Source organism: Musa acuminata, chromosome BXJ1-5, assembly GCF_036884655.1.
Source record: "Musa acuminata AAA Group cultivar baxijiao chromosome BXJ1-5, Cavendish_Baxijiao_AAA, whole genome shotgun sequence".
Lineage (NCBI taxonomy): Eukaryota > Viridiplantae > Streptophyta > Magnoliopsida > Zingiberales > Musaceae > Musa > Musa acuminata.
In genome coordinates, this window is record NC_088331.1 from 2673855 (window position 1) to 2701691 (window position 27837).

General features: G+C 41.7%; 3 protein-coding genes across 20 annotated transcripts in view; 1 reads left to right on the forward strand and 2 right to left on the reverse strand.

Moving 5' to 3' along the window:
- LOC135585667 (uncharacterized) overlaps nucleotides 1-15054 on the reverse strand; it is a 44774-nt gene extending 29720 nt beyond the window's left edge. For 13 of the 17 annotated variants that reach the window (XM_018826370.2, XM_065181598.1, XM_065181597.1 and 10 more), the window contains exons 1-6: nucleotides 14667-15053; nucleotides 5014-5094; nucleotides 1465-1602; nucleotides 807-917; nucleotides 661-711; nucleotides 447-547 (exon numbers count right to left, since the gene is read on the reverse strand). In XM_018826370.2, the coding sequence (XP_018681915.2) occupies nucleotides 447-547; nucleotides 661-711; nucleotides 807-917; nucleotides 1465-1602; nucleotides 5014-5094; nucleotides 14667-14831 (647 nt within the window). In that variant the 5' untranslated portion in view covers nucleotides 14832-15053. Of the gene's footprint in view, nucleotides 1-446; nucleotides 548-660; nucleotides 712-806; nucleotides 918-1464; nucleotides 1603-5013; nucleotides 5095-14204; nucleotides 14351-14666 lie in introns of those variants that run through there. The other 4 variants (XM_065181600.1, XM_065181602.1, XM_065181599.1 and 1 more) reach the window with 3 other exon arrangements.
- Nucleotides 15055-17358: 2304 nt separating this feature from the next.
- On the forward strand, nucleotides 17359-18052 carry LOC135675046 (UPF0481 protein At3g47200-like). The gene is made up of 2 exons (XM_065185305.1): nucleotides 17359-17416; nucleotides 17541-18052. Exons 1-2 carry the CDS (start codon nucleotides 17359-17361, stop codon nucleotides 18050-18052), a joined length of 570 nt encoding a protein of 189 aa, XP_065041377.1.
- Nucleotides 18053-24173: 6121 nt separating this feature from the next.
- On the reverse strand, nucleotides 24174-26719 carry LOC103983862 (patatin-like protein 6). Of its 2 annotated transcripts, XM_065181603.1 has the most exons (3): nucleotides 25139-26719; nucleotides 24384-24671; nucleotides 24174-24310 (listed from the first exon to the last, which is right to left on the reverse strand). In XM_065181603.1, exons 1-2 carry the CDS (start codon nucleotides 26330-26332, stop codon nucleotides 24402-24404), a joined length of 1464 nt encoding a protein of 487 aa, XP_065037675.1. In that variant the 5' UTR covers nucleotides 26333-26719; the 3' UTR covers nucleotides 24174-24310; nucleotides 24384-24401. The 2 variants fall into 2 exon arrangements, with proteins under 2 accessions (XP_065037675.1, XP_009399459.2); XM_009401184.3 differs by having other exon boundaries at nucleotides 24174-24671; nucleotides 25139-26714.
- Nucleotides 26720-27837: the final 1118 nt, after the last annotated feature.

Here is a 27837-nt window from a genome sequence, read left to right on the forward strand (position 1 = left end):
GCACAATGCTGGCTCTTTGTCAGTACACACAAGCACAAAGCAGCATGGAAATCTTAAATCTGAAGTTAATCTCTGAAATTGTTCACATTTGCTATACTAGCTTATACTCGCTATACAGTTCTCCAACAATGCAACAAAATGAACACCCCATGCTTTGGCAACTGCCAGAACACTATGACAGAACACATCATGGGTAAAACTTAAATAGATGCAGTTGCAAAGTTGATCAGGTTCTAGTATCTAGAAATCTAGAAAGTAGAAACTAGCCATTTATGGATCTATAAAAATTGTTTTGCAATTGGAATTTGGGACCTTCAAGCTTCATGTGAAGCAATTTAAAAAAATTGCCTCAAAGTTTCATGTGAAGAAGTGTCTCAAAGTATAATTAGCAAAAGGCCTCCATTAGTACTCGCAACACAATTTGCAAATAATAGTTGAATTTTCACCTTTCATTAGAAAGACGCAGAATTGGATAGAATGGACCAGCAAGCATTGCAAAAAAACGAATGTTAGTCTCAGCAGCATCGGGAAAATTGGTAAGATCTGTCTGCAATGGGTGAAATGAAAACTGTCTAACCATCACAAAAAAGACAATGCCAAACAGAAGAAGACGAACAAATGCAGTGGGACAAACTAAGAAGAAAATAGCCATTATTGCACCTCCAGCTCCGGAAGAAAAACCAGCAGGTTCTTTGCCACATCTTGAAGCAGCTATCAACAATTTGGAATTAGAGTTTGGCTTAAAATAAGGGCAGAAATATAATGATAAAATTGAAAATAAATATCATAAAAACATAGCAATTTACCTGAAGATGCATATCATGAGCATCTTGCTTGTGTGATATAATATGTGGTATCAAGTAATTAGCAATAGGTTGAAGCTCAGGTTCCAATCCAGTAACAGTAACCCCCATAAGCTGGCATTAATGATTCAATGATTCAAGTACAATATGTAACTAACAGAATATCCAGAAAAAATACGTAACAACATGAAAGCAGTAAAATGCAATGAATTTAAAAAGAGAATATTAAGAAGATTCTATTTCTTCAAAGGTATAAAACATTGACTAGAATAAACAATCAGATGCCAGCAATCCATGTACACAACCTAGAAGATTCATTTTCTTCAAAGGCGTAAAACAATAACTAGAATAAACAATAAAATGACAGTAGAAATCTATGTTGACACTTGTTGAACAGACTGAACTTATACAGGTGATAAAGGTGCAAGGAACTAAAATTATTCCAGCATTCTCTATATAGGTTAATGAAGGCTATGCCCTTGGTTCCATACATAAACATCATGCATAACACAACTGAATCATTTCAGAGTATTTGGTATAAAGAGTCAAAAAGCTAACTAGATATTCATTTTTCTGATCCCGAGGAACCAATTCTGGCCTAGCGAGTACCATCAAATTAGACGAGATAATTGAATTGATGAAGATAATAATTTGGGGATACCTGAATAAAAAATATAGCTATTGGGTTTCCACGCAAGCAAGATATCCTTACATAACGGCATGGTGTATAATTCATAGGATAAACCATCTCTCTTCTTGGAGCTTCACAACGTGGACGAACTTTTAGAAATGCCTCAGGCTGAAAAGTAAGAACCAAAATCAACTTTATAGTTTACATTAACATGTTTAGCAAAGCATATATAACAAGTCAGAAAATTGTTTACATGCATAAATAAAAAGCAATACCATAATTGCACTCTGGCAAGGTAAAAATATAGTGACTCATGCAAGATTTAATTAAGCATCACTGTAACCTCTGGATTGGCATATATATTACTGAAAACTGTATGCTTGAATAATAGATATTATTCAAATTTTCATGATAATAGGCTTATAGGATGAGGATTCAAGTAAGGTAAAGCATAGTGACCTCAACCTCTGGTACAAAATCTGATGTAAAGGAGAACCTGTCCTTTTCTTTGGTTGATGGAACACCCATCATTTTTCTAGGACAATTGGTTAAAAAGCATCTTGCCACCTTCTACCAAATAGTCAAGATATCTACTGTTGGATGAACTTGGATCATCGATAAAGAATATACTATCATGACCCAGTCTCTTTTATTGTGCATTTTCTGTTCTCAATTAGTACGTCTAGCTTTAAGACAGTCTTGCGCTTTAAGCTCATTTTAATCTGGTTCATATATGTCATACAATTTACTCTGATATATCTTTCAAAAGCTAATTAGTCAAAATTACACAGGGCTACTTATAGTGTCAAGGGAACATGTATATAGCTCATTTGGCTTGGATTGTAATCTTGGTCGATGTTTCCTTAATCCCGTGTCAACTAAATTATAGTTTGGCAAACATCTAGAGAAACTGTTACCAAGGAACAAGAGGGCAACTATATATTTCAACACAAAATAGTTTGGCAATAACAAATATAATATGAATTGAACATATAAACAAGTGGCTATATTAGTGCATGTAATATTTGAAATCATAGTGGTAGAAGTTCACATTTAAGACAGTGGAGCAAGTCAACAGTCCAGCATGCACCAGATTCAACACAAAGGACCAACACAACAATACAGGTTATATTATATTATATTATATATTATTTATATTTACATTTGTAATCATGGTTCACCTTGTCGGTCTATACTGGTGTATTGACCGACTATCGGTATGGTACATACCAAGCCATACCGATATACCGACACATGATACGGTGGGGCATGCTAATGTATCGGTATGTACTGCTCATATTGGTCCCCTATCGAACTAATACATACTGCCCATACCGAACAATATGCTGTGGTACGACGAACCTTGTTTGTAATGAAACCCCCATGATAATTTATATAAACTTAAGCAGAATATCATGAGCACAAGCTTGAAAAGGCAGCTGGCATGTCAACTGTGATAAGTTAATCCTATTCTAAGGATTAATAACTGGAAATTCTCACAAAATGGGTATTCAATTGTACCAGCTCACTTTTTTTTAGACCAGATTTTGATCTTAGCTAAATGAAATCTGCATAAGGGAAAGAGCAGCAAATACCACCTTTAATACTTATGTCACAGAAGTAATTCATATAATATGAATAAAGTGACAAAAAAATCAATGATTGAAATTTCGTACCGTACCAAAATTTTGAGATTTGTTCGATATGGTACGATACTGTATACCGAGCGGTATATTTCGGTATACCGCTCGGTATATATATATATATATATATATATATATATATAAGAGAGGTAAACTGCTCGGTATACCTCTCTTCTCCCCATGCAGGCCGATGTTGCCGAGTCGATGCTGCCTCTCTTCTCAGGTAGAAAAAAAAAAAAATTTGCGACGTCGCCACAAAAAAAAAAAAAATTTGCGACATCACTGAAAAAAAGAAAGAAAAATTTGCAACGTCGCCCAAGGCGACATCGCATCTCTTCTCAAACAAAGTCGCCTCTCTTCGCCCCGTGACGCCGATACTCTTCTCCCCGTGTGCGGATAAGAAGTTGCCGCAAACGAGGAGAGCGACGCCGATCTCAGGTTCTCCTTTTTCTTTTTCTTTTTCCTATTTCTTTCTTCCCCTTCTGCCTCTTCTTTCACCTTCTCCTTCTTTCTTCTCCCTGGGTCACCGTCGACAATAACAGACTCAATCGACGCTACCCGCTCGGTAACGGGCGATCCGTGTATCGATCTGCTGACGGACTAGTACATATCGCCCGATACAGGCGGTATCATTCGGTATTGCAAACCTTGCAAAAAACCAAGGTATACAGTTTCGAATGATACCGCCCGATGCGGGCGTTATGTACCAGTCTGACAGTAAACTGGTACGCGAACCACTCGCTACCGGACTGTCTCGAACGGTCGTCGCGCACTCGCAACAACTTCGTTCAACGAACCGTTCGTCGTTTTTGCATGCTTGAACAGAGACATGGCAGCCTGTTTTGCCTTCGTTTTGTGTGTTTTTGCTTGTAAAAATACAAGTTCGAATAGGTTGCAGCGCACAGTGCGACCGCTCACCGCGCCAGGCCAAAAAGCCCCAAAATGGCTTCGTTTTCACGTGTCACAGGCTGTTTTCTGCAGCCCGCTGTAGCGCGCGAAATGTCAGTCATCTCAACACCTTGGAACCCCCCTAGTGGCACAGGGCTGGATGGGGTTCGGTATATAGTCGGGCGTTGAACAATCTTCACAAGTTCACACGTTTTCTTGACGGGAACTTGCCTTTGCGCCCGACACCCGGTGAGTAGTTGTTTGTGGACTTGCAACTGTTCGTTCTACCTTCTAAAGTCCTTGTTTTCCTCCTTTCTCTCTTTTCTCCTGTGCACACAAGGTGCTTGCTGAATTGCTTGTAAAGCTTCCCTCTTTCCGAGACGTCGGGACTTGTATGTCGCTCGTTTTCAATCTAATCAACTTTCTGTTTTACAGGTCCTTCGGGACCTGTACGAGGTTGCACTTAGGCTGAACCTCTGCGGACGCATATGTCGCTAGGATGCCTCAAGACTTAGACAATCTCAGCAAAGTCTGAGAAGTTGGCGCAAGGGTGCGTCGCGACTTAGGCAACTCAACCTAAGTTCGCGTCTTGGCTGTAAGAGTGCCTCATGACTTAGGCAATTCCAGCTAAGTCCGTAACAAGGCGATATATATATATATATATATATATATATATATATATATATATATATATATATGCAACATCGCCCCGCGTGGGGGAGAAGAGAGGTGATGTCGCAGATTTTTTTTTTTACTTATATATATATATATATATATACATCGAGCGGTATACTACTCGGTATAAGTACCGTACCATACCGAGAGAATGTCGAAACTTCGGTACGATACGATATTTCAATCCTTGCAAAAAAATACAAACATTAATTGATTTTACTAATAACTTTAAAGTGATATGGAAACAACTTTATAATATCATCATTTTATCATAAAGGAACAACAAGCAGGCTAACATTTTACATATATCTAAAGAACAATTCGCAATGAATTAAAAAGAAGCTTCAAAACTGAAATAAGTATAGTATCATACCTTAAAACGCAATCCAACACTAATTTCCCATTCAAGAACAGATTTATTATAGATTCTTATATGTGACAGTAGGCAAGGTTCCTGCAAGTAAAAATCCTAATAATATGAATAAGAGAGCAAACTGATACTAGATAAAAGAAAAGGAAAAATCTATGAGAATCCCACGGGACAAGAAAAGAAGAAAGAAATTTGTCCAATTTAGAAACAGTATGTTGCTTGTTTTTACCAAGTCATAAAAAGTTCAAAGACTAGGTTGAGCTTATCAAATCTGAAAGATTGGAACTACTTACAAACCAGTCAAAAGACATGGAGAATATAAGACTGTGATAAGTATGCCCTCAAGCTAATGCTACTATCAATAGTCAATGCTCAATAAAGGCAATAAGAGAATTTATTTAATACCAAATCTGATGTAGGATAAGAATGCTACCATACCAAATGTGGCATAGGATAGAAATTTGGAGACCTCTTGGGGCAAAGAAAAACATTTTTCCCTTTTTATAGAATTTGATAATTGTGAAATAGAAAATGGAACAGATTAGGTGATTGAGACAAAAGAATCAGAAGAGATAAATCCTTGGATCATTCTAAATTTGGGATTCACTTGTAAGAATAAAGGCGATACCTCCAAACATCTCATGTATGTACAATGGATCACACCATTAAAAATATGACCTCACACCACAAAAATTTCATTCATTCAGCCATGTACTTAGTAAAACCTTTCCTTTTCTTAAAGCCTCCCAGGTACAAGAAAGAAGAAAAATGCAAACAAATAAATTTCAATTTCTTATATAAAAACTAACCGTGTCAGTAATACCATCACTATTTCTAAGAAATCTTAACTCTCATTTTTGCTACGAGATAACCTTTCTCATTAGCAATATATTTAATTGGCACTCATTTCTTTTCTCCTAAAACATCTTCATTTAAGGAAACATATATCTATTCAAATTTCACTTCTAGCTTTTTATAGCATGCGAACATGACCTTACACCATAGGAATCATGAAAACATTTGACAAGAAAATTTAAGTCAATAAAAAACAACCAGTTTGAGAAGGTTAAGATGATTAAGTAACCATAACAATTACAACCACATGATAATAATGGCTTGTTCGAATGTGCTCCAAAATATCCGAAGCAATTACTCAATCTAGCTTGAAACAATTTCAAGTAGTGCTTGACAAGAAGAACCAGATAGAGTTGCAAGATGTAGAAAAAGACATAATCTTGTAGATTAGAAAGATTGACATTCAAACTCGAGCATCTTTATATATTGTGCTTTTTCTAGTTTGACTTAAAACATATGGTTGTCAAAAGGGTTTTCAATACTGGTCTGTACTGACGTACCAACATATGCTCAGTACGATACATACCGATATGTACTATCGATATGTCAGTGCATACCGACGGTATACCCTTAAACCTTAAAAATACCTCCACCTACCATGCTAGGACATACCGATCAATACGCCTCAATAACGATCGAAATCCAGGACGGTACCGGTCAAAACATTGGTGCCGCTGTGTCACGGCCTTAACTGGAATTGCCTAAGGCGTGAGGCACCCTGGCGGCCAAACGACGCGAACTTAGCTTGCGTTGCCTAAGTCGCGAGTCACCCTTGTGGCAAAGACGCGAACTTAGCTTACGTTGCCTAAGTCGCGCTTCGCCCTTGCGATATTGCTCCGCAAGGATCAGCCCACTTTATAACCTCTCGCAGGTCCCGAAGGACCTGTAAAAGAGAAAGTTGGTTAGATCGAAAGAACGAGCAACGGACAAGTCCCGAAATCTCGCGAAAAGGGGAAGCTTTACAAGCAATTCGACGAACACCTTACGTGCACAAGAGAAAAGAGGGAGAAGGAGAAAACAAGGCTTTAGAAGGATGAACGAACAGCTGCAAGCCCACAAAACAGTCGCTCACCTGGTCCCGGACGCGAAGACAAGTTCCCGTAAAGGCCACGTGCGAACTTGCGAAAGAGAGTTCAACGCCCGGTATATAAGCGAAGCCCCATCCAGCCCTGTGCCACCCGGAGGGTTCAAAGGGGCTGAGATGGCTGACGTTTTGGTGAGCGGAGGCAGTTCGCCGCAAGCCTCCCACGCACGCGAAAACGGAGCTGTTTTGGGGTTGTTTTGCTCGGTTCGGTGAGCGGTCGCTTTGTAACGCTGCAACTTGTTCGAACTTACATATTTACAAGCAAAATGACCCAAAACTAAGAGAAAACATGATGCCAAGCAGGTGTGAGCGACGAACGGTTCGTTGAACGGAGTTGTTGCGGGTGCGCGACGACCGTTCGTGACATTCTCCCCCACTTAAACTGTCGACGCCCTCGTCGACGCTTGTTGGTAGTTGTTGATGACTTCTTCTTCATGTCGCAGGGCGTCTTCAGGCTCCCAACTGGCTTCAGTTCGGAGAAGCTTTCGCCACTTCACCAAGTACTCTGTCTGTTCAGCTCCGTTGGGTAGCTTTATCTTGCGATCCGCCAGAATGGTTTCCACTCGCTTCTCGTAGGAGGTTGTGATGGGAGGTAGCCGAGTTGGAACACTTCGGGAAGTGTCTTGCGGATCCGAGTGGTAGGCTTTTAGGTTGCTGGCGTGAAGAACGTTGTGAATTTTGAACCACGCCGGCAGCTGCAACTTGTAAGAGACGTTGCCTACCCTGCTGATAATTGGGAAGGACCCTTCATACTTGCGCACCAATCCTTTGTGGACTCTGTTCCTAAAGAATTGGAGTGATGCTGGTTAGAGCTTTACCAACACCAAATCGCCAACTTTGAACTCTTGCGATCGCCTTCCCAAGTCTGCCCACTTCTTCATCCTTTTTGCCGCCTTCTCCAAGTAAGCCTGCGCAATATCTACATTTCGATGCCATTCCTTTGCGAAATGATAGGCTGATGGACTACTCCCAGTATACCCAACAGCCATGGTGTGTGGAGTCGACGGTTGTTGTCCTGTGATAATCTCGAAGGGGCTCTTGTTGGATGCAGAGCTCCGCTGCAAGTTGTAGGAGAATTGGACAATGTCCAACAGCTTCACCCAATCTCGTTGATTGGCACTCACGTAGTGCCGGAGATATTGCTCCAAGAGCGAGTTGATCCTTTCAGTTTGGCCATCTATCTGGGGGTGGAGGCTTGTAGAGAAGTATAACTTTGACCCCAACAATTTGAATAGCTCGGTCCAGAATCGTCCCAGGAACCGAGCGTCTCGATCACTAATGATGTTGTGCGGGACTCCCCAATACTTCACTACATCCTTCATCATCAGCATGGCCGCCTCCTCTGCTGAACAGTGTAGGGGAGCAGCAATGAAAGTTGCATACTTTGAAAATCGATCGACCACCACGAGTATCAATCTGAGTCCCCCTACAGGTGGCAAGCTTGATATGAAGTCCAAGGAAATGCTCTCCCACGGCCTTTCTGGTACGGGCAACGGCTCCAGAAGTCCCACCGGCTTCCGCTGCTCTACCTTGTCTTGTTGGCAAGTAAGGCACGTTCGAACATATTCCTCCACATCAGTCTCCATCTTCGGCCAGTAGAAGGCCCTCTCCACAAGAGCCAATGTTCTGTGAATGCCCGGGTGTCCCGCCCAAAGGGAATCGTGACACTCTTTTAAGAGCTCACGCCTTAATTTGTCCACTCGGGGAACATAAACCATATTCCCCTTGGTGTAAACAAGTCCCTCCTGGACCCAAAATCGTCGTGCTTTGCCTTCTTTGATGAGTTGCATCAGGATAACTGCTTGGGGATCACTATACAGTCCATCCCTGATTCGGGAAAGGAAGTTGGAGTGCAACTGACTTGCTTAGCCTCCGCCCTCCAGTTGCACGGCATTCACACGTTCTACTTTCCGACTCAGCACATCGGCCACGACATTCGCCTTCCCGGGCTTGTACTCCATTGCCATATCAAATTCAACCAGGAAGTCCTGCCATCGCGCTTGCTTTGGGGAGAGCTTCTTCTGAGTTTGGAAATAGCTCAGGGCGATGTTGTCTGTCCTCAGCACAAATCGCGACCCGAGGAGGTAGTGTCGCCAAACTCGTAGATAGTGGATTACTGATGTCATCTCCATCTCATGCACTGGATACCGCCGCTCGGTCTCGTTGAGTTTGCGGCTCTCGTAGGCCACCGGATGACCCTCCTGCATGAGTTCCCCCCCAATAGCGAAGTCTGAAGCCTCTGTATGGACTTCAAAGGGCTCTCCATAGTCCGACAATTTGAGCATCGGTTCTTCCAGAACAGCAGCCTTCAGATCTTGGAATGCTCTCTCACATTTGTCAGACCACTTCCAAGGCTGCTCCTTCTTCAGCAACTCCGTCAGTGGGGTTGCCCGCTTTGAATATCCCGCTATGAAGCGGCGATAGTAGTTGACGAAACCAAGGAAGGATCTCAACTCTGGCACCTTCGTTGGAGTTCGTCATTCCGCGACTGCTTGCACCTTCGACTTATCCATCTGAATGGAGCCATCACCGATTCGATGCCCCAAGAATAGGATCTCAGTCTGAGCAAAGTAGCATTTCTCCCTCTTCACGAACAAAGTGTTCTCCCTGAGAACCTTGAAAATCGTCCGTAGGTGCTTGACGTGCTCCTCGAGCGTTTGACTATAGACGACGATATCGTCCAAGTAGACGACCACAAACTTATCCAAATACTCCTTGAATAGCTGGTTCATGAGAGTACAGAATGTGGCCGGAGCGTTGGTTAAGCCGAAAGGCATCACCAAGAACTCGAACGCTCCATACCTGGTCACACAGGTAGTCTTCGCTTCGTCGCCTTCAGCGATGCGCACCTGCCAATACCCCGACCGAAGGTCGAGTTTTGAGAAATACTTAGCCTTGCCCAATTGATCGAACAAGTCCGCAATGAGCGGGATGGGATACTTGTTCTTCACTGTCACTTTGTTGAGAGCTCGGTAGTCGACGCATAATCGGAGGCTCCCATCTTGTTTCTTCTGGAAGAGAACTGGAGCTCCGAAAGGTGCTTTAGTGCTGCGAATGAGACCACCGCTTAGCAGTTCACCTAACTGCTTCCTGAGTTCTGCCAACTCTGGCGGGGGCATGCGGTAGGGTGGTCTCGCTGGAGGCTTAACTCCTGGCTCCAGCTCGATACTGTGATCCACGCCTCTGCGTGGTGAAAGAGTCTTTGGCAACTCCGGTGGCATGACGTCTTTGAACTCTTTCAGGACATTCGCCACCACAGCAAGTTCTTGAATTGCCTCCCCGTTGAGTGGCTCTAGCTTCATGGCAGCCACGAATGTCAATTCGCCTTTTCGCACCCCTTTCTTCAACTGTAATGCCGAAATGTGTTGGGGCTCCTTGGTTCCTCTCCGAGAGACGGGAACCACGTAGGGGTCATCGCCTCCCATCATACATAGGGAGTTCAAGAACGGCATTGGCACCAATTTCGCCGCGTGCATAAACTTCATTCCAAGAATCACTTGGAAGTCGTCCAGTGGCACGGCCATCATGTTGGTGTTTCCGCTCCAAGTCCCGATTTTGATGGAAACTCCCTTCGCCAACCCGGAGATTCGCCTGGCCTCCGAGTTCACCGCCTTCATTCGGCTTGGGCTTTTCTCCAAGATCAACCCAAGTCGTTGTGCTTCACAATCGGCTATGAAGTTGTGGGTAGCGCCCGTATCCACCATTGCACGGGTCGTTTGGCCATTCAGCTTGATGTCCACATACATCAATTCACTACTTCCTGCTTTCTGTTGCTTTGTCTTGATGTTCTCCCCCACTTGACCCCGTATAGCGTTCAACAAACGCATTGCTCCCATTCGGGGTCCTTGCGACTCTTCGTCGTCGCTGCTAGATTCAGAACTGCTCGAACTAAGAGCAACAGCTTTGCCCTTGTCCGATCGGGGGGGGGGGTGTGGATGGAAGCCGTCAAAGCATTGAGTGCCTGTTTTTGTGGGCACTCCCTCACCATGTGCGGTCCTCCGCACAAGAAACATCCTCCAGGTTTTGAGGCCTTGCCTTTCGGGTTCGGCCCTTTGTGGGAGCTTTTCTTCTTTTGCTCGCCCCCTTGCTCCTTCACTCGAGAATGTTTTGGAGGGCGATTGCCTGAAGATTATTTCCTTCTTGCTGGGTCCTCAGAGGAAACAAAGTCGGTGAGCCTTTCTGCAGCCGTAATTGCCCCGACCAAATCGGTGACATTCCTTCGATTTAGCTCATGTTTAGCCCACGGTTTCAAACCATCGAGGAAGCTGAACAACTTGTCCTTTTCGGACATGTCCTGTATGTCTAGCATTAGTGCAGAAAATTGTTTCACATAGTCTCGGATGGTGGTACTTTGGCGGAGTTGTCTCAACTTCCTCCTTGCGACGAATTATGTGTTCTCCGGTAGGAACTGAGTTCTCAACTCCCGCTTCAAGTCCTCCCATGTGTCGACTCGACACCGACCTTGCTAGATCTCCTCCCAACGAGTTCGCCACCAAAGTTTCGCATCTCCGTTCAGATACATCGTTGCTATGGAAACTTTAGTATCTTCAGAATTGGGCCTCGTAGCTCGGAAGTATTGTTCCATGTCGAACAGAAAGTTCTCGAGCTCTTTGGCATCTCTAGCCCCTCCATATCCATGAGGCTCAGGTGCCCTCAAATTTTGTGGCGGTGCAACGCGGGTGTTGCCTCCTCCCGCATTTAGTGTTCTTGTAAGCATGGCCACCTTTGCAGTGAGTTCCGCCACAACATCCTGTAAGTGTTGCACAGAGTCTTTGGTGTCATCAGACAGCCGATCGACTAGGGCCTCGACCTTGTCGATCCTAGACTCCGCTTCCTCTTGCGAGCTCTCTACCCCAACAAGTCTTTGTTGGCTATGGTAGAGTTCCTCCATGCTCGCTTCAAGAGCATCCAGGCGGGTTTCCGCCGTTGTAAGTCTCTCCTTGTGGCTCTTCTTCCCAGTTAGCGCTCCAGATTGCGCTTCCTCCGCTCGCGGAGAGTAACCACCTTCTCGCTCATCGTGTTCGCTGCCGCGCTCCTCTTGAGCAGTCCCAACAGCATGAGAGCGAGTGTGCACATGTAGCCCACCTGCGGCTGCTTGGGGCAAGGGTCCGGCTTGCCCCATCTTGCTCGATTCGCCACGATGCTTTGCCATGGCGAAGTTGCGAAGTTCGTTCGCTGCTCGCTCGAAGTGCTTGCCCGCTCTGATACCACAATGTCACGGCCTTAGCTGGAATTGCCTAAGACGTGAGGCACCCTTGCGGCCAAACGACGCGAACTTAGCTTGCGTTGCCTAAGTCGCGAGTCACCCTTGTGGCAAAGACGCGAACTTAGCTTACGTTGCCTAAGTCGCGCTTCGCCCTTGCGATATTGCTCCGCAAGGATCAGCCCACTTTGTAACCTCTCGCAGGTCCCGAAGGACCTGTAAAAGAGAAAGTTGGTTAGATCGAAAGAACGAGCAACGGACAAGTCCCGAAGTCTCGCGAAAAGGGGAAGCTTTACAAGCAATTCGACGAACACCTTACCTGCACAAGAGAAAAGAGGGAGAAGGAGAAAACAAGGCTTTGGAAGGATGAACGAACAGCTGCAAGCCCACAAAACAGCCGCTCACCTGGTCCCGGGCGCGAAGACAAGTTCCCGTAAAGGCCACGTGCGAACTTGCGAAAGAGAGTTCAACGGCCGGTATATAACCGAAGCCCCATCCAGTCCTGTGCCACCCGGGGGGTTCAAAGGGGCTGAGATGGCTGACGTTTTGGTGAGCGGAGGCAGTTCGCCGCAAGCCTCCCGCGCACGAAAAAACGAAGCTGTTTTGGGACTGTTTTGCTCGGTTCGGTGAGCGGTCGCTTTGTAACGCTGCAACTTGTTCGAACTTACATATTTACAAGCAAAATGACCCAAAACTAAGAGAAAACATGCTGCCAAGCAGCTGTACAAGCAGGTGTGAGCGACGAACGGTTCGTTGAACGGAGTTGTTGCGGGTGCGCGACGACCGTTCGTGACAACTGGGTAGAGGATGGTCTGTGTACTGATATCCTCTCAGTCCGGTATGTACCGCCCAGTACACATCGAAATTGAAAACCATGGTTGTCAAGTTCTTCGTATGTTTCTAATGATTTCAAGTTGTAAAATAAATAAAGCTTGGAAAATGTAACACGAACATCGATAGGTCAACCAAATTTATAGTTCGGACAAGAAATGCCACAAAATTTTCTTTTATGAGTCCCAAAAAAATCTTTAAAATGGCATAAAAAGAAATGCTAAGACACTTCAATATTTCATCTATGTCAAATATCCAATTTTATGATAAAATTGTGTGAATGCCTAGGAAACAGATATTTTCAATGGGAAAGTTATCATCTAACATGGATTTTAACGGAAAAACAGGGATACAAAGAGCTCTTGAGAGGTTCAGTTGTAAAGACAATGGATCTGATTGCTATATTAAATGCAACTTTACGAAAAAATTGTGTGAATGCCTAAGAAAAGGATTCATGGGAAAATTAACATCTAACATGGATTATAATGGAAAAACAAGAACACAAAGAGCTCTTGAGAGGATCAGTTGTAAAAACAATGGATCTGATTAATATATTGAAGTGGATTTCAAGGTATAGACAAAAGATAGGAGACAATAGCAGATTTAAGTGCATGTTGCAGACATTTTGAAAAGTTGGCATCTATCTAGCAAAATGACAGTCATATTTTTGTAACTGATTATGCTTTGGAATTGTGCCAGTGGAAGGAGTGAGACAAATACCAAGTTAAATGGCAGAGCAAAACAAATAAATGAATAAATAAGATGAGGATGTTGAGATGGTGTTATCGAATAGCAAGAAATACAATGTGACCAAATTTTTGGTAAGAGACACTCATATCATAAAGTGCACTAACAAGAAGAAATGAGTTTGAATTACCATAAGGGGAAAGACTAAACAAGACTTCGATAAAAATCACAAGGAAGAAAAAACATGATCACAATTTTCAAGTCAAGAAATGGTTCTTAACAAAATCAAATACAGAAAAAGATCCACTCATCCAACCTCAAATGGCTAAGAGATACAGCAATCATTGCAGGATAGTGACATCAGACTCTTGTTCAAACAGGGATCCAAGCACAGAATTTGAGGAAAAAAAAAGACTATATACTGAAGAAAAACAATCATAAGTCCTGTGCAAAAAGTGACGCAAGACAAGCACATGGGTAAAGGGTTCTCTCTTTTCTATGAAAATAGTGAGAAATGAGAAATGAGAAACTCACTCACTACGGTTCCTACGGATCATACTTAGAGCACTTGTTCTCGCACCAGATGTACCACATACGCATCCAATGAAACCACATCATTGGCTAAATATCAGACACGCTCTAGAAATCTCTCTTACAGATGTAGGCCTCATCCAGAATATGGGAATAAGGAAACTCTAATTCATTCAACCACTATAAATAGCACGAATATTGCCCCATCTGCAGATAGTAATGAAGAGAATGGACATTGAGGAAGTCGGCAAAGCAAGATAATCAGCGATTAATTTGCACAAACAGTGATGCTCCTGGAACCTACATCTGTAGCCACTTCCTCCGTTTCATTATCGAACGATAGTTCATATCTCGTCGTAGGACTCAAAATATCAAGACAAATTAGACCCAAAAAAAATGCCACATCAAGTTCAAGGGATTGTTTCTCTTCTATGCGAGCAAGAAAGGATAAGAAGAGAGGAGTACGTCAAGCTCGAGTAGGATCCACTCCTTCGTGTTGGTGCCGGTGGACCAGTGAGTGCGGAGGTCCGGGTCAAAGACGTTGGCCGCCTTCTGGGCTGGGGATTCGCGGGACGTCGCCTTAATCTTGTACGCCAACGCTTTCGTTCGCGGCTCCAGCTCCATGTCCATCTCCGCGATGACACCTCCAAAGACCTCCGCCTAGACTTCAAAGTTAGGGCACGGTTAGAGAAGTCTGGACCCTCCTCGACCTCGCGTGCTAAGCGATCCGGAGTGGAGCTGGTGGAACTTGTCGAGATGGCCAGAAGAGGAATCGCAGAGTGGAAACAGAGAAAGAGCGGGATTAGCGTATCGAGAGGTTGAAGAAAGGCATCGATCTCTTGCAGCTTCTTCACCGAGGCTCGAGTCGACCATTTTAATGGCTAGGGAGGTGGACACCATTGAACTGACCCACGTGTAATGCACGTGATAAGAAAAGAAAGAAACGTAAGAGAGAGAGAGAGAGAAGGAAATTGAAGTTAAAAGAGGGCAAAAAGTTGGAAGCTTCACACAGCGGGACAAATGTAAGTCTGTGAAAGACTAAGTATTTTAATGAAGAAAATTCCTTTTAGATGTCATAATAATATGACACTCCTAATTGGACTTGGCATATTGTTTCGATTACTATGGGTAAGTATTATATTAGTTATATCTCATTGTGCTTTTGATAATTATTGTCTATATAAATTTAATATACTTATGATACTTTCATCCAAAATAGATATATTAAGCATAGGGTTAATTTATACTATTATGTTGCATCGAACGCTTTGATAACTATAACATAATCATGAGTGATATTTTATCTAATTAGGACATATTGATATCTTGAACAAATATACCGTATACAAGAAGATGTTTTATCTAATTAAAACAAATCAAATGCTATGGATACTTCCATATTTTGTATATGTATAGTGTATGGGAATTTTAGATTTTTTGTTTTGGACGAACACGTCAAATTCAAATAGATGCGTTGTCCAATTAGCGAACAATTTAGATTCTTATATTCTTGACAAATATATAAGTTACGGGGAGATGCTTTATCTAATTACGATGTATCAACTATGTTAATCTTTGTACTTCGTTACAATAGATTGATTGACTTGATCTAGTAGACCGAGCAATATGTTCGATCATAATATGTTAGGGATCGAGCATCTTTTTCTGATCAAAATAGGTTAAACATTTTTGTTTAAGACTAAGTTAGATATATTTTATTTAAAAAGAGTGGATTATAGATATTTTTTTATGTAAGAGTAAATCAAATATTTTGTCTCGAAGAGTGGGTCAAATTTTTTTTTCTCAATCAAAATAATTTGGATATTCATTTACTCTGTGAGAATGGTTTAAATATCTTTTGCCTAAGAGTGGATATATTTTTTTCCCAAAGAGGATAGGTCATACAATTTTCTTTTGACAAGAATGGATCGATTATTTATTGTCTAAAATAGATTAAGCATACTTCCTTTATATGAGTGAGATAAATATTTTTTATCCGAACAAAATGAGTTGGGTATTTTTACTAGACTTAGTAGGTTAGACATTGTTTAAAGGACGATACGAAGGTAAGAAAAAGACAAGTATCTAACATTTCCTATGAAATCATAGGGAAAGATAAATAACACCAGCAACAAGAGTAGATTGCATCTTGAACAAAACCACATATTGTATGATATTAATATTCTTTTTCAAAAGTCTCTAGATTGGGTGACAATTTAGAGGGAAGAAGTTTCTCTTGTATTAATTGGACTAAAGATGACTAATTCCGATATCAATTTGATAGAGCTTTTTCAGGAGTCGAATCTCTTATCTTATGCTACATCATATGTTTGTCCATTTATTGAAAGTGTTTATACAAAATGAGAGTTGTCTTATAAGTTAGGTATGATAGAAATAATAGAAGATAAGAACAATAATTGAAGAAGCTTTATTGTAGAAATGAAATAGCTTTAGCTTGAATCTATTAACATGTTCCCTCTCCTATTTATAGGAATTAGGAGGAAGGATTTCCCTAACAGAATAGAAGATTTTCCTCAACAGAATAGAGAAATTTCCTCATATAGTTAGGAAAATCTTATCTTCTATCATGCCCCCGCAAGATGGTGCTCCTGACAAGGATACCAATCTTGGATTGATGCAAAGAATTGTTTACAAGCAAGAGGCTTCATGAGTAAAATAAGTGTAGATCGCTGCTGCTGCTGCTGCGATTGCTGTTGTTGTGATGGCACATGCGTTCCCTTCATTCTCCTTAAGTCTGCCGAATGTTGATAGATCAGCAAAGACTACCGCGGTGAGGAAGATGAGGATTGACCACGGAGCCTCTTAGGAATGCAACGGCGTTGGTCACTGGCCGAAGGGTGAAGCTTTACTTTTCTCAGCAACGTTGGTCGCTGGCCGAAGGCAAGAGCGAAGCTTCGCTTTTCTCAACGACGTTGGTCGTGGTTGCGATTACGACGGCTGCGACGGTAGAGAAGAAATCTACAGCAATGTTGCAGTGTTGCTACTATAGCAAAGGAGGAAACTGCAACAGAGGAGGAAGCTGTAGTAGAAGAGGAAGCTGTAGCAAAAGAGGAAGGAAAATAGCTACAACGAGGAAGAAAGGTGGGACAGTGCTGATGAGCAGCACTAGAGATGCCGTAGCGGAAAGGAACGGACGATGGCGCAAAGTGGCAACACCAATGATGAATTGGCAGCGAGAAGAGAGCTTGCTCTAGGCAAGCGGCTCTGATACCATGATAGAAATAATAGAAGATAAGAACAATAATTGAAGAAGCTTTATTGTAGAAATGAAATAGCTTTAGCTTGAATCTATTAACATGTTCCCTCTCCTATTTATAGGAATTAGGAGGAAGGATTTCCCTAACAGAATAGAAGATTTTCCTCAACAGAATAGAGAAATTTCCCTAACAGAGGGCGTGCCGTGGGCGAGGTACTCCATCTACCGCGTGCCCAAGTCGCTGCGCGAGGGGGACGAGAAGGCGTACATGCCCCAGGTGGTGTCCATCGGCCCCTACCACCACGGCAAGCGCCGCCTGCGCGACATGGAGCGACACAAGTGGCGCGCCCTCCACCGAATGCTCCGCCGCACCGGCGGTGACGTCCGGGTGTACCTCGACGCCGTGGGCGCCCTCGAGGAGCGCGCCCGCGCCTGCTACGAGGGCCCCATCGCCTTCAACGACAACGAGTTCGTGGAGATGATGGTCCTCGATGGCACCTTCGTCCTCGAGCTCTTCCGGGGGGTGGGCGCCGCCGGGAAGGGGTTCAAGGAGCTGGGCTACGCCCGCAACGATCCCGTGTTCGCCATGCGCGGCACGATGCACGGCATCCAGCGCGACATGATCATGCTCTGATACCATGATAGAAATAATAGAAGATAAGAACAATAATTGAAGAAGCTTTATTGTAGAAATGAAATAGCTTTAGCTTGAATCTATTAACAAGGTATATCTCAAGTTTAGACTAAATTTGACTACGACACGACCAAATCAGTTTTCTTCGGTGATGACTATAGTATAAGGTCAAATATAAGTATGATTATCTAAGAGTTCCTTGCGTCGCCCAATATTGGTTTCGGGTTGAAGCATGAATATCCTGCGATTGATGGACCATCGAATGATCTACTATCATAAGTTGTGCAATTGTAGAAGAAAAATAAATATTTTATTAAAAAATAAATATATTAACATAAAAAGTAGTTATCGTTGAATCTCGAATTTTAATAATGAAACCAATTGATAGTATTTATGATTTAATGAAGAATGAGAGATAATTAAGACAAGAAAAATCATGGAAAGAAACATGTAAGCTTCAATCAGGGAGAGATAATTAAGACAAGAAAAATCATGTTGAGCTGGAGAGAAACATGTAAGTAGATTAGACGTCGAGCCAAAGGATCGATCGACGTATCGACATAAGGCTTTAGGCTATGGGTTCGGGAATCGGGCTAAGAAGAGCGAAAATTACGTCAAGAAAATCAAAGTTGCGAAGGTCAACTAACCGATTGGGCAATAGGCTACAAGAGAGGACGATGCACCGAAGAATCGGACGAAGCGTCGATGAACCAATGACGTACTATACAACATTTGATTTAAGCCTTATAATAATTGTCTATATCAAAGTAAATTTTAAGTGTGCAGGATTAATTATGATTGCGATCAAGACGTAAAGAAAACTGAAGTCCCGGATTCAAGAACGAGATTTCATTGGGAGTTCGAGAGCTCGTCGGAAGTTCGGACGTTTGTCGGAAGTTCTATCGGAATTGACCGAGAAGTCTAGGAGCTTGCTAGAAAAGTTCGTCAGAACTTGCCAAGAAGATCGTCATGAAGTCCAGGACATTGCCGGGAGTCCGCTGGAACATTATCGAGAGATCGTCGGAAGTTCACCAAAAGCTCGTCGGAAGAAATCGGACTTATTTAGCTTAGTGTATATCTTAAATTTCATAATTAGCACATAATTGGATTGTAATTGGGCTAAATAAATTAGGGGCCAATTGAGCCCAAGGTTAGATTGTGTTGGGCCAAATGAAAGGCGTAACAGTAACCTAACACCCAAACTATCATTGAGACTATCAAGCAGTGGTACCATCGTGTCATTGAGACTGTTAGGCAGTGGTACCACCTAGACTCAGTCTCCGAGACTGTCAGGTGATGGTACCACCCAGACACAGTCTCCCAGGTGGTGGTGTCGCCAGACTGGGCAGTGGTCTTGCCCAATGTTAGTGCTACAGGCGGTGGTACCACCAGGACCCGAGAAACCCGGGATGAGATCTTTTTAGACTCCAAATTTGAATCCACTTGAGGCCTATAAATACCCCTCTCATCTCTGGTTAACACACACAAGAATTGAGAGTGAAAAAGAAAGAAAACGCTATTGTAATCTTGTGTAAACTCCTCTCAAACTCTAATTATTAGAGAAACTTAAGAGAGAAGGTTGTGGGGGTTGTAAATGTTTTCTCTTGAACCTCTCAAAAGGAGAATCGAGTTGTAAGGGTAATTGTTCTTCGCCTATTGAAGGAATATCGTTAGTAAATGTCGGTGGCCTCGATAGAAGAGGAATCGATGGAGTGGATGTAGGTCACGACGACCGAACCACTATAAAACTCGATTTGCATTTCGTTTTGAGGAATTTACCGCAAACTGCTTTACCTTTTAACTGCTTTCATTATACTCCCACTATTTCAAGTTAATATCTTTATGAAATGGTTTTCGTCGGAATCGAGTTTTTATCATACGAAGATTTTCAAACCGAAGTAATTTTTTCGTTGCACTAATTCAACCCCCTCTACTTAGTGCCAACTCATTCCTAACTGTTATGACTTATGCTCAAACACAATAACTAAAGCATGGGGGTACTTTACCATGCAATACAAAAAAAAAAAAAAATTAGTCTTCTTGATTTTAGTTTTTTGGACCTTTTAGTGTTAGTATATTTTAGTGCCAAAACGATGACCTATATTAACATAAAGCAAAATTAGATTACCTAATTATACTATTACGGTGGTCAATCTTGTCTTCTAAGATTTCAAAATTAGATTCATTATATTCATTTATTTCATATTGATATATATGCAAAAATAACACCAATTTATTTGAATGAATATTTATGAGGAGAAATGGAAGAAACCACGTATAAGTTCAAGTTCAATTCGGATAGTAATTAGTTAAAAATAATTAATCCCTAACCTATATTATTTATTTTAAAACATAAAAGAAAAATATGAAGATAGATTAACCCTAAAGGAAAACACCTTCTTGATTCGAGATATATGAGTAGTATAATTAACATTCATATTATTATTATTATTATTTTTCATCGTATATTCCTTACACCATATCTTCGAATTATCACTATACTAACAAAAAAATCTTGAATCGAATGCCTTATCAATCATCTCATATATTCACACATCATTCATATTATTGCCCATTAGAAACTCATATGCAAGAGAAAAAGGATCAAACAATTCAGCCAAACCTAAGAATAAAACTTTTTCCCAGCCCAAGCTAGATCAGGTGGTATAGTGATGGCTTGGAGATTCGATATTGTTAAAATGGTACCCATAAACAAAATCCCCAAATCTCTATGTTTTGTCGCTCAGGTAAGTTTTCTTGACTCCTCTCTGTGGTTTATGCCAACATCATCAATCTTATTCGAAATGATTTATGGATATAACTCGTATAATTTGATATTGATCGTATCTTTTGGGTTTTATGGCTTTTATGTGGTTATCTTGATTTATTTTCTTTTCTTAAAATCAAACTTAGTGATCGCTCTTTTTGATTAAAAACTTATATTTTTAACTATTAAATTTTTTTCTCCTATTTTGGACTTATGGAATTGAAGTTTTTTAGTTACCATTTTATACGGTGTAATAATCATTTTGGTAATTCTCATATTTCTGTTCATTTTGATGTCACCTCCCTCCCATGGCTTTATATTATCCCTCTTAGTTATTTTCTTCAATCATACTCTTAAATCCTAGAATAATCATCACTCCTTCAAATTTGAGACGTCTTGCTAGAATATTCTTAAATATTTATTTACTCTCATTTATAATTCTTAGGATAATCACTCTAATCATAACATCGTCTTAGATACTTTTGATATGACCTAAAAAATAGAGTTGCTTTCGCATCGGTAATATCTCTTAAATAAAATCTCCAATCCATCGTTGATGAAATTATATCTCTTGAACTTAAGAAAAATCATGGTTCCCTCTGCCCTAAAGATTGCTTAAAGCTTTGGACCTTTTATAATAGATCTACTACTCTCAATCTTCAAAGACACCATAAATAAATGATAGACCAAATCCAAATCCATTTGGATTGGTTAGGGAGATAAGAATATGAAGTTCTTTCATAATTCTACTCATCTCATAAATAATGTCAATACTATTAATCTTACTGAATCAGAGGAGGATGGTCAAATCCTTAATGATATTGATAACATAAGACATCAATTCTCTCTAATATATTAATATTTGAGATGCTAACAGTTTTTTTGACAGTATCTTCTGATAAGATAAATGAGATCTCTTAACTAGGAAATTATCTTACTATGAAATCTACATTGCTCTCAATTTCATTGGTAGAGATAAGAGCCTAATCCTAATGAATTTATTAAAGAGTTTTACATATCATCTTGAAACATCCTTTAGAGTCTCATGGGTGGAGATAAGAACCTAATCCTAATGAATTTATTAATGAGTTTTATATATCATCTTCAAACACTCTAAGCTTTTAAGGAATTCTGAAACTAAGCAATTTGGGTCAAACTAATTAGTCTTTATTCAAAAAAATAAAATCAATCCATCAAAGATCTCTAATTACAGACAAATTATGTTTTATATTATCTATAAACTTCTTTTTAAATCCTTGTGAACTATTTTAAACACATGTTTATCAATCTAATCAATGCAAACACATGTTTACAGACTTCTTTTATCTATGGATGATTTATTTATAACATTGTGATTGCTCATAAGCTTATGCACACTATGCAATTCTAAAGGGAAGAATCATCTCAACTTAATCAAACTAGATCATCAAAAAGCCTTTGATACTATTTATCGGTTTACCATGCTTGAGGTCTTCACAAAAATGAATTTACCCCCACTAACCCTTTTAAGATTTTTTCTAGGGAGATTTTGGTCCAAGCAAAAAAGTCTTTTAACTTGTAGGTTGAAACCTCTCCAAAATCTCAAGGAGTCCTTAGTCTTGGAGACCTTACCCTTATTATTATCTGTATTTCTATTGGTGCTATGTGCATCCTCCCTGTACTCAACTCTGATCACACTCTATTGGTCAGGGCCATGATGGCCAAGTATGACACACCACAACCTTAGAGAAGTTTAACTACTAAAAGTTCTTCTACACTTGATAAAATATTTAGTTCTACGATTCAAAATGGTAGGTGCACCCTCAAAACTCATGACACAACTACTAATATCTGACATCACCACTATAATGAGTAATATTTCTCTTTCCTAATGGCCTATCTTCTTCAACATCAACACTATAAATCATGTATCTTATGTTTTCAATCTCATTATCAATATATACATTTCATTTGGTTTTAATTGATTTTATTCTTAAGATTCACATCGAGTCCAAGGGATGTCAAATAGATTTGGACTCCTCGTTTGTTTGGAATTATAATCTCAGAAAACTCATATAATTTTTTACAAGATAGACGATGTGACCTAAATAAAAAATGAGATGATCGAACGAATATATGAAATCTCAATATTTTTCTTCACATCAAAATTTTCCTATGGAAACTACTCTTAAGTCGCGTTCCCATCGTTCATTGGCTTAGAATAATAATAACAATACGTCTATAATATTATCTAGACATCAATATTTTTTACTAAATAGGCTTCAAATTTTTTTCTTCTTTTATCATTACATAAATAAAAAAAAGAAGAAGAAAACTGATGTTTCGATACCTTTTTCGTATCAATTCATTAACTTTTCTAATGACAAAAAGAGAGTAAAGAACAATAATTTTGGAACAGCTTGTTCATGTTAAAGAAATATATTTTTAGTACTTAAAACATTGATATGTCATGCTTAGCAACCTATAAATATTTTAATTTATTTATAGTAATCATGTTGATAATCAAATTCAATCTTCCTATATGAGAAATAGTAAAATTAAGGTTTTATAAGTATCAAGAGTCATGCTCTACCTTACCTTATGGACCCATTCAAAATAGATAATTCTTCTCAAAGAAATGCTGACTTATTAGATGACACCAAACTTTTGATCAGTAGGGACATTAATAAGTATATTTGGACATTTGATTATTTGCTTGTTAGATCAACAAACTTTTGATCCCTTTATAGAATTTATGTTAAGGAGAAGAAAGTCATTCAGAAAATAGCACTATAATTCTTATATAAATTCCCCAAGATTAACTATAGAGGTGCCACACTCTCCAAGATTGCAGCCTTAGATATAAATGAGTGACTTAAACCTTACAACCAATGCTTTTATGAGTTCTTAGCAGCAACAACTTTGTGTGATGAATAGCTCCACCATGACTACTGATCTAAATTTGATGAAACTGTGAATCAGTTGAATCTCACAAAAAATTCACCAACATAACCAAATTGAAACAGCAGATGATCCAAAGTTGTGATTGTTCAGAAGGTTTATAGGCACACACTGCAACTGAGCACCATTCATGAACACACAAGGATTCATAATTCCTTGTCCCACATGAGGAGCTTGGGATGGCCACAAAGAGACCATGATTGCATCTCTGTTCTTCATGTTCTTCATTCAGAGCCCATGCAATCGTAGATCACTCATGTTTAACATGGCTCTCGACACAAAGACTTTTTGAAGAAAGCAACCCATGAATTATTATTATTTTCTTTCTTGTATGTGTCAGTGAAGAGATTCACTCATCTGTGAGCGACAGAGTGAAGAAAGAATCATCCTAAAGGTACAAGGAAGATTGCTATCGATTCAAAACACTTTCTTGAAGTATTATTTTTCTTGAAGTGCAGGCAGTTTCTCTTACATTCAAAATATTTTCTTCGAGTATCAATTCAAAATATTTTTAGCAAGGAGGAGCCACTCTATCAATCGTCAGGTGAACACTGCATAGCAACACAACAATGGCAGAAGAAGAAGAAGAAGAAGAAGAAGATGATGATGATGATTAGTTCTTACTCGTAGCTTAATCCAAGTCTAGGTGGACGTGGAAGCTGCTTGCTTGAATGCGATGGTGGGAGCTACTCTGCAGCTCCGCCGGCGGTGCTCCAGCTCGAGCTCCCCTGCAAACCAATCCAGCCTTTCCATGTTGGTTTGCTCTCCGATCCTCCTGCCACTAAACAGCACCGACTCCACGTTCTGCTGCTTCAGCATCTCTTCAGCTGCCTCCAACAATACCTTCGCATTTGCAGGGCTCGGATCGCAGTCCACGTCCACACCACCTCTCCCCATGCTCGAAGGGTTCGCCTGCCATGTTTACCTCAAAGCATGAACGAAGGAAACCCTCTTTCCAATTTGAGAAGAAGAAGCTAAAGAAAGAAACAAAGAGCGGTGGAAAGGCTGAGGAGGGGACTGAGACGGGGGCGAGCCCTGTTGGTGATGTTGGGAAACATCCACTTAAAGCCGATGCCACAGCAATAACGCAGCAGGCTGTGCTCTGCCCACTGCCACCGCCACCACCCTGACCCTGTTAGAAAAGCAGAAATGGTGGCAGTGCGTCCGCCGACAGGCGCTTGTACTTTTGACAGACGAAAACAAGTCCACCACCACCACTGCCTCCTCGTGTCCCTTCCCCACCCAAGCAAACACACATTGATGCAGAGGAGAGAGAACGCTTGTGTTCTACCATTAAGAGATCAAGGCAGAACAGGGCATCCCCACAGCCGTTGTATGGCGCACGGGACGTTGGCATCTGGGGTGTCGGAAGAGAGTACCTGAATGCGCACGTAGTTGGAGCTCCTGCACTGGCCGAAGGCGAGCGCCACGGCTTGGTCCACCAGGTCGGCGGCGCTGTCGGCAGCGATCCGGGCGACTGGCCGGGCCCACTCCTTGGCGCTCCACCGCCGCAACCGCTCCAGTTCCGGCACGGTGGAGGCACCGCAGCCGAGGGAGAGGACCATGATGTCCTCGACGCCTCGGACGAAGGGGAACTCCTTCTTGTTGTGGAGGACGTGGGTGATGGCCGCTGCCGCCGGGTTGCTCATCGCTAGACCGCCGTCGATGCCGACGCAGGCGGTGGCGCGGTCCACCGACCGTATCTCCGCTGGCTCGAACCGGCCCGGTTCCGCACACGTCGCCCGGCACGCTTCCCACAGCCGGAAGTCGAAGCTCTCGCTCTCCAATGCGTCTGCGCGCGAAAACACGAGCGGCGCGGAGCTGCGCAGGTCGTAGCATGGGATAAGCACCGGTTTCACCGTGTCGCGCAGCGTCAATCTCTCCCCGAACGCCTCCTTCATGACCTTCTCCATCGCTGCTGTCGCCGCCGCCGCGGTTCTCCCTTCTTCCCCGCCTCGGAAGATGCGGCGGAAGAAGCTACGGGAGGACGAGCAGGCATAAGGCGAATCCTTTGGGAAGAGGATTTTGCCATGGTCGGCTAGCAAACGCCAGGTATCGTCGGCGTGGAAGATCGGGCGGGCGCCGTCGCGGGTAGCGAAGAGCATGGCAGCGAAGACGCCTCCGACGCCGGTACCGGCTGCGACGTCGAAGTAATCGGAAATCCGAGCGTCGGTGTTACCGGACCTGGACCTGATGGCCTGCTCAAGGTACGCAAGGGCCTTCCCTGACAGGATGCCGCGCATCCCACCGCCGCCGCCACCGTCGATGCAGAGCACGCAGACCTTGCCCCTCTGGCTCTTGACGGGGGAAGGCAAAGGAGGCGCCTTTGGGACCCAGAGCTCGTGGTCGTCGCAGCCAAAGAGGAACTTGTCCTCCATGACGGAGAACATCTCGTAGCTAAGCTTGTCGGTGTGGATGCTCGGCTCCTCCTCTTCCTCCTCCCCTTTGCCTTCCTTGTTCTCGACGCCACCGCCCATCTTCTTCTTCTTCTTCTTCTTCTTCTTCTTCACCAGGCGCATTGTGACCATCATCTCGTCGGCAACGGGCACCCCCTCTCCCCCTTCTCTCCCCATATTCCTTGGGCCTTCTCTATTCTTCTTGCTTCATGCTCGTCATTGTGGTTGGGGACAAGGACAAGTCCTTATATATGACATGAGAATGGGAGGTGTCGTGCAACTGTTGCGAGCTAAACAGCGGCAAGGGGGTGCGGTGGTAACGACCAAACCGGACTCCACCATTCCAAAAAAAGATGGCAGCAGAAGGCGGCCTGCATGCGTTCCTACTCCCTTTCACTTCACTTGGTCGGTCTTCCTTTTTCTGCAGCTTCAGAATGGATGGATGGAGGTCTTCTCAGCAGCAGTAGGCGGGATTCTCTGCTTTTACCTTCTTCCTCTTCCCTTTTTGACAGAGCACGCGAGGAAAGACGCGAAGAAAGAGAGATGGGAAATGGAGGGAACAGATGCAGGCGGTGGCTTCACAACATGGCTTCTCCTACTACTCCTATCCATCACCGGTAAATCTCTCTCTCTCTCTCTCTCTCTCTCTCTCTCTCTCTGTGTTCTCTAAAGTCAAATTTAACTTATATATTATATAAAAAGCTTTGATACGTTCTTAGTTTCTCTCTATCGACTGAGCATTAAAATAGAGGCATAAAGTTGAATTTATAAAATGCCCTGCCCTTTGAAATAATTATTAATGATAAGAATATTAAGACTACTTCAGATTTTTAATAGCTTTAATTTGAATTATTTAATAGCTATGGATGATTTTTATTTTTGGTGTTAAGCCCAATACTATTAATGGGGAGGACAGCAATTGTCTGGAATGATTAAGGGTTCTTCTAACTTAATTCACTGTTTTAAGGAAGGAAAGGATGATGAGTGACCCCTTAATTTATTCAAAATTAAAATTTTCTCTCTCTCATAAAAAGGTTAGGATTATAATCTATGTATTTTTTTCATTGATATTATTATAATTTTATCATTATATCTTAAGACTTCATGATGAAAATTTTATCATATTTAAATTCAAACTCAAATGACTATCCAAATAGTCAAACTAAATTGGGTACTTACATAAATCCATCTTGGATTCGATACGTGAATATTCACATACTTGAATCTATCTTAGATTCAGTCAGTGAGAATGATATTTATGGATATAAAAAAATAATGGTAAAAGAATTATACTGATAGATCCGAACGCAAATCCAACTAGAGTATCTAATAGAAATCAACTATGGTGAGTCGAATAGACCCACCTCCCAATTCTTCTCTCATGTCTAAGTAATGACAATTGATTATTGTCATAACATCTTTAAAGATGTTTCATGTGCGCATGAGCATGTCATAGATATGACCTAATTCCTACCTGATCTTGATGCCATGTCCTCTCTTTTCACGCAATGAGTTTATGAATTGAAGATGAAGATGAACATGACTAAGATCATAATAAAATATAATGTTACGGTTTAATGAAAGGATTGGTAGGTTGGATGCACATGGAGAACACTGTAATTGTGAATGCAAGTTGAAGCCACATTTCAACGTTGGATCACATGCAATGTATGTTGGCATAT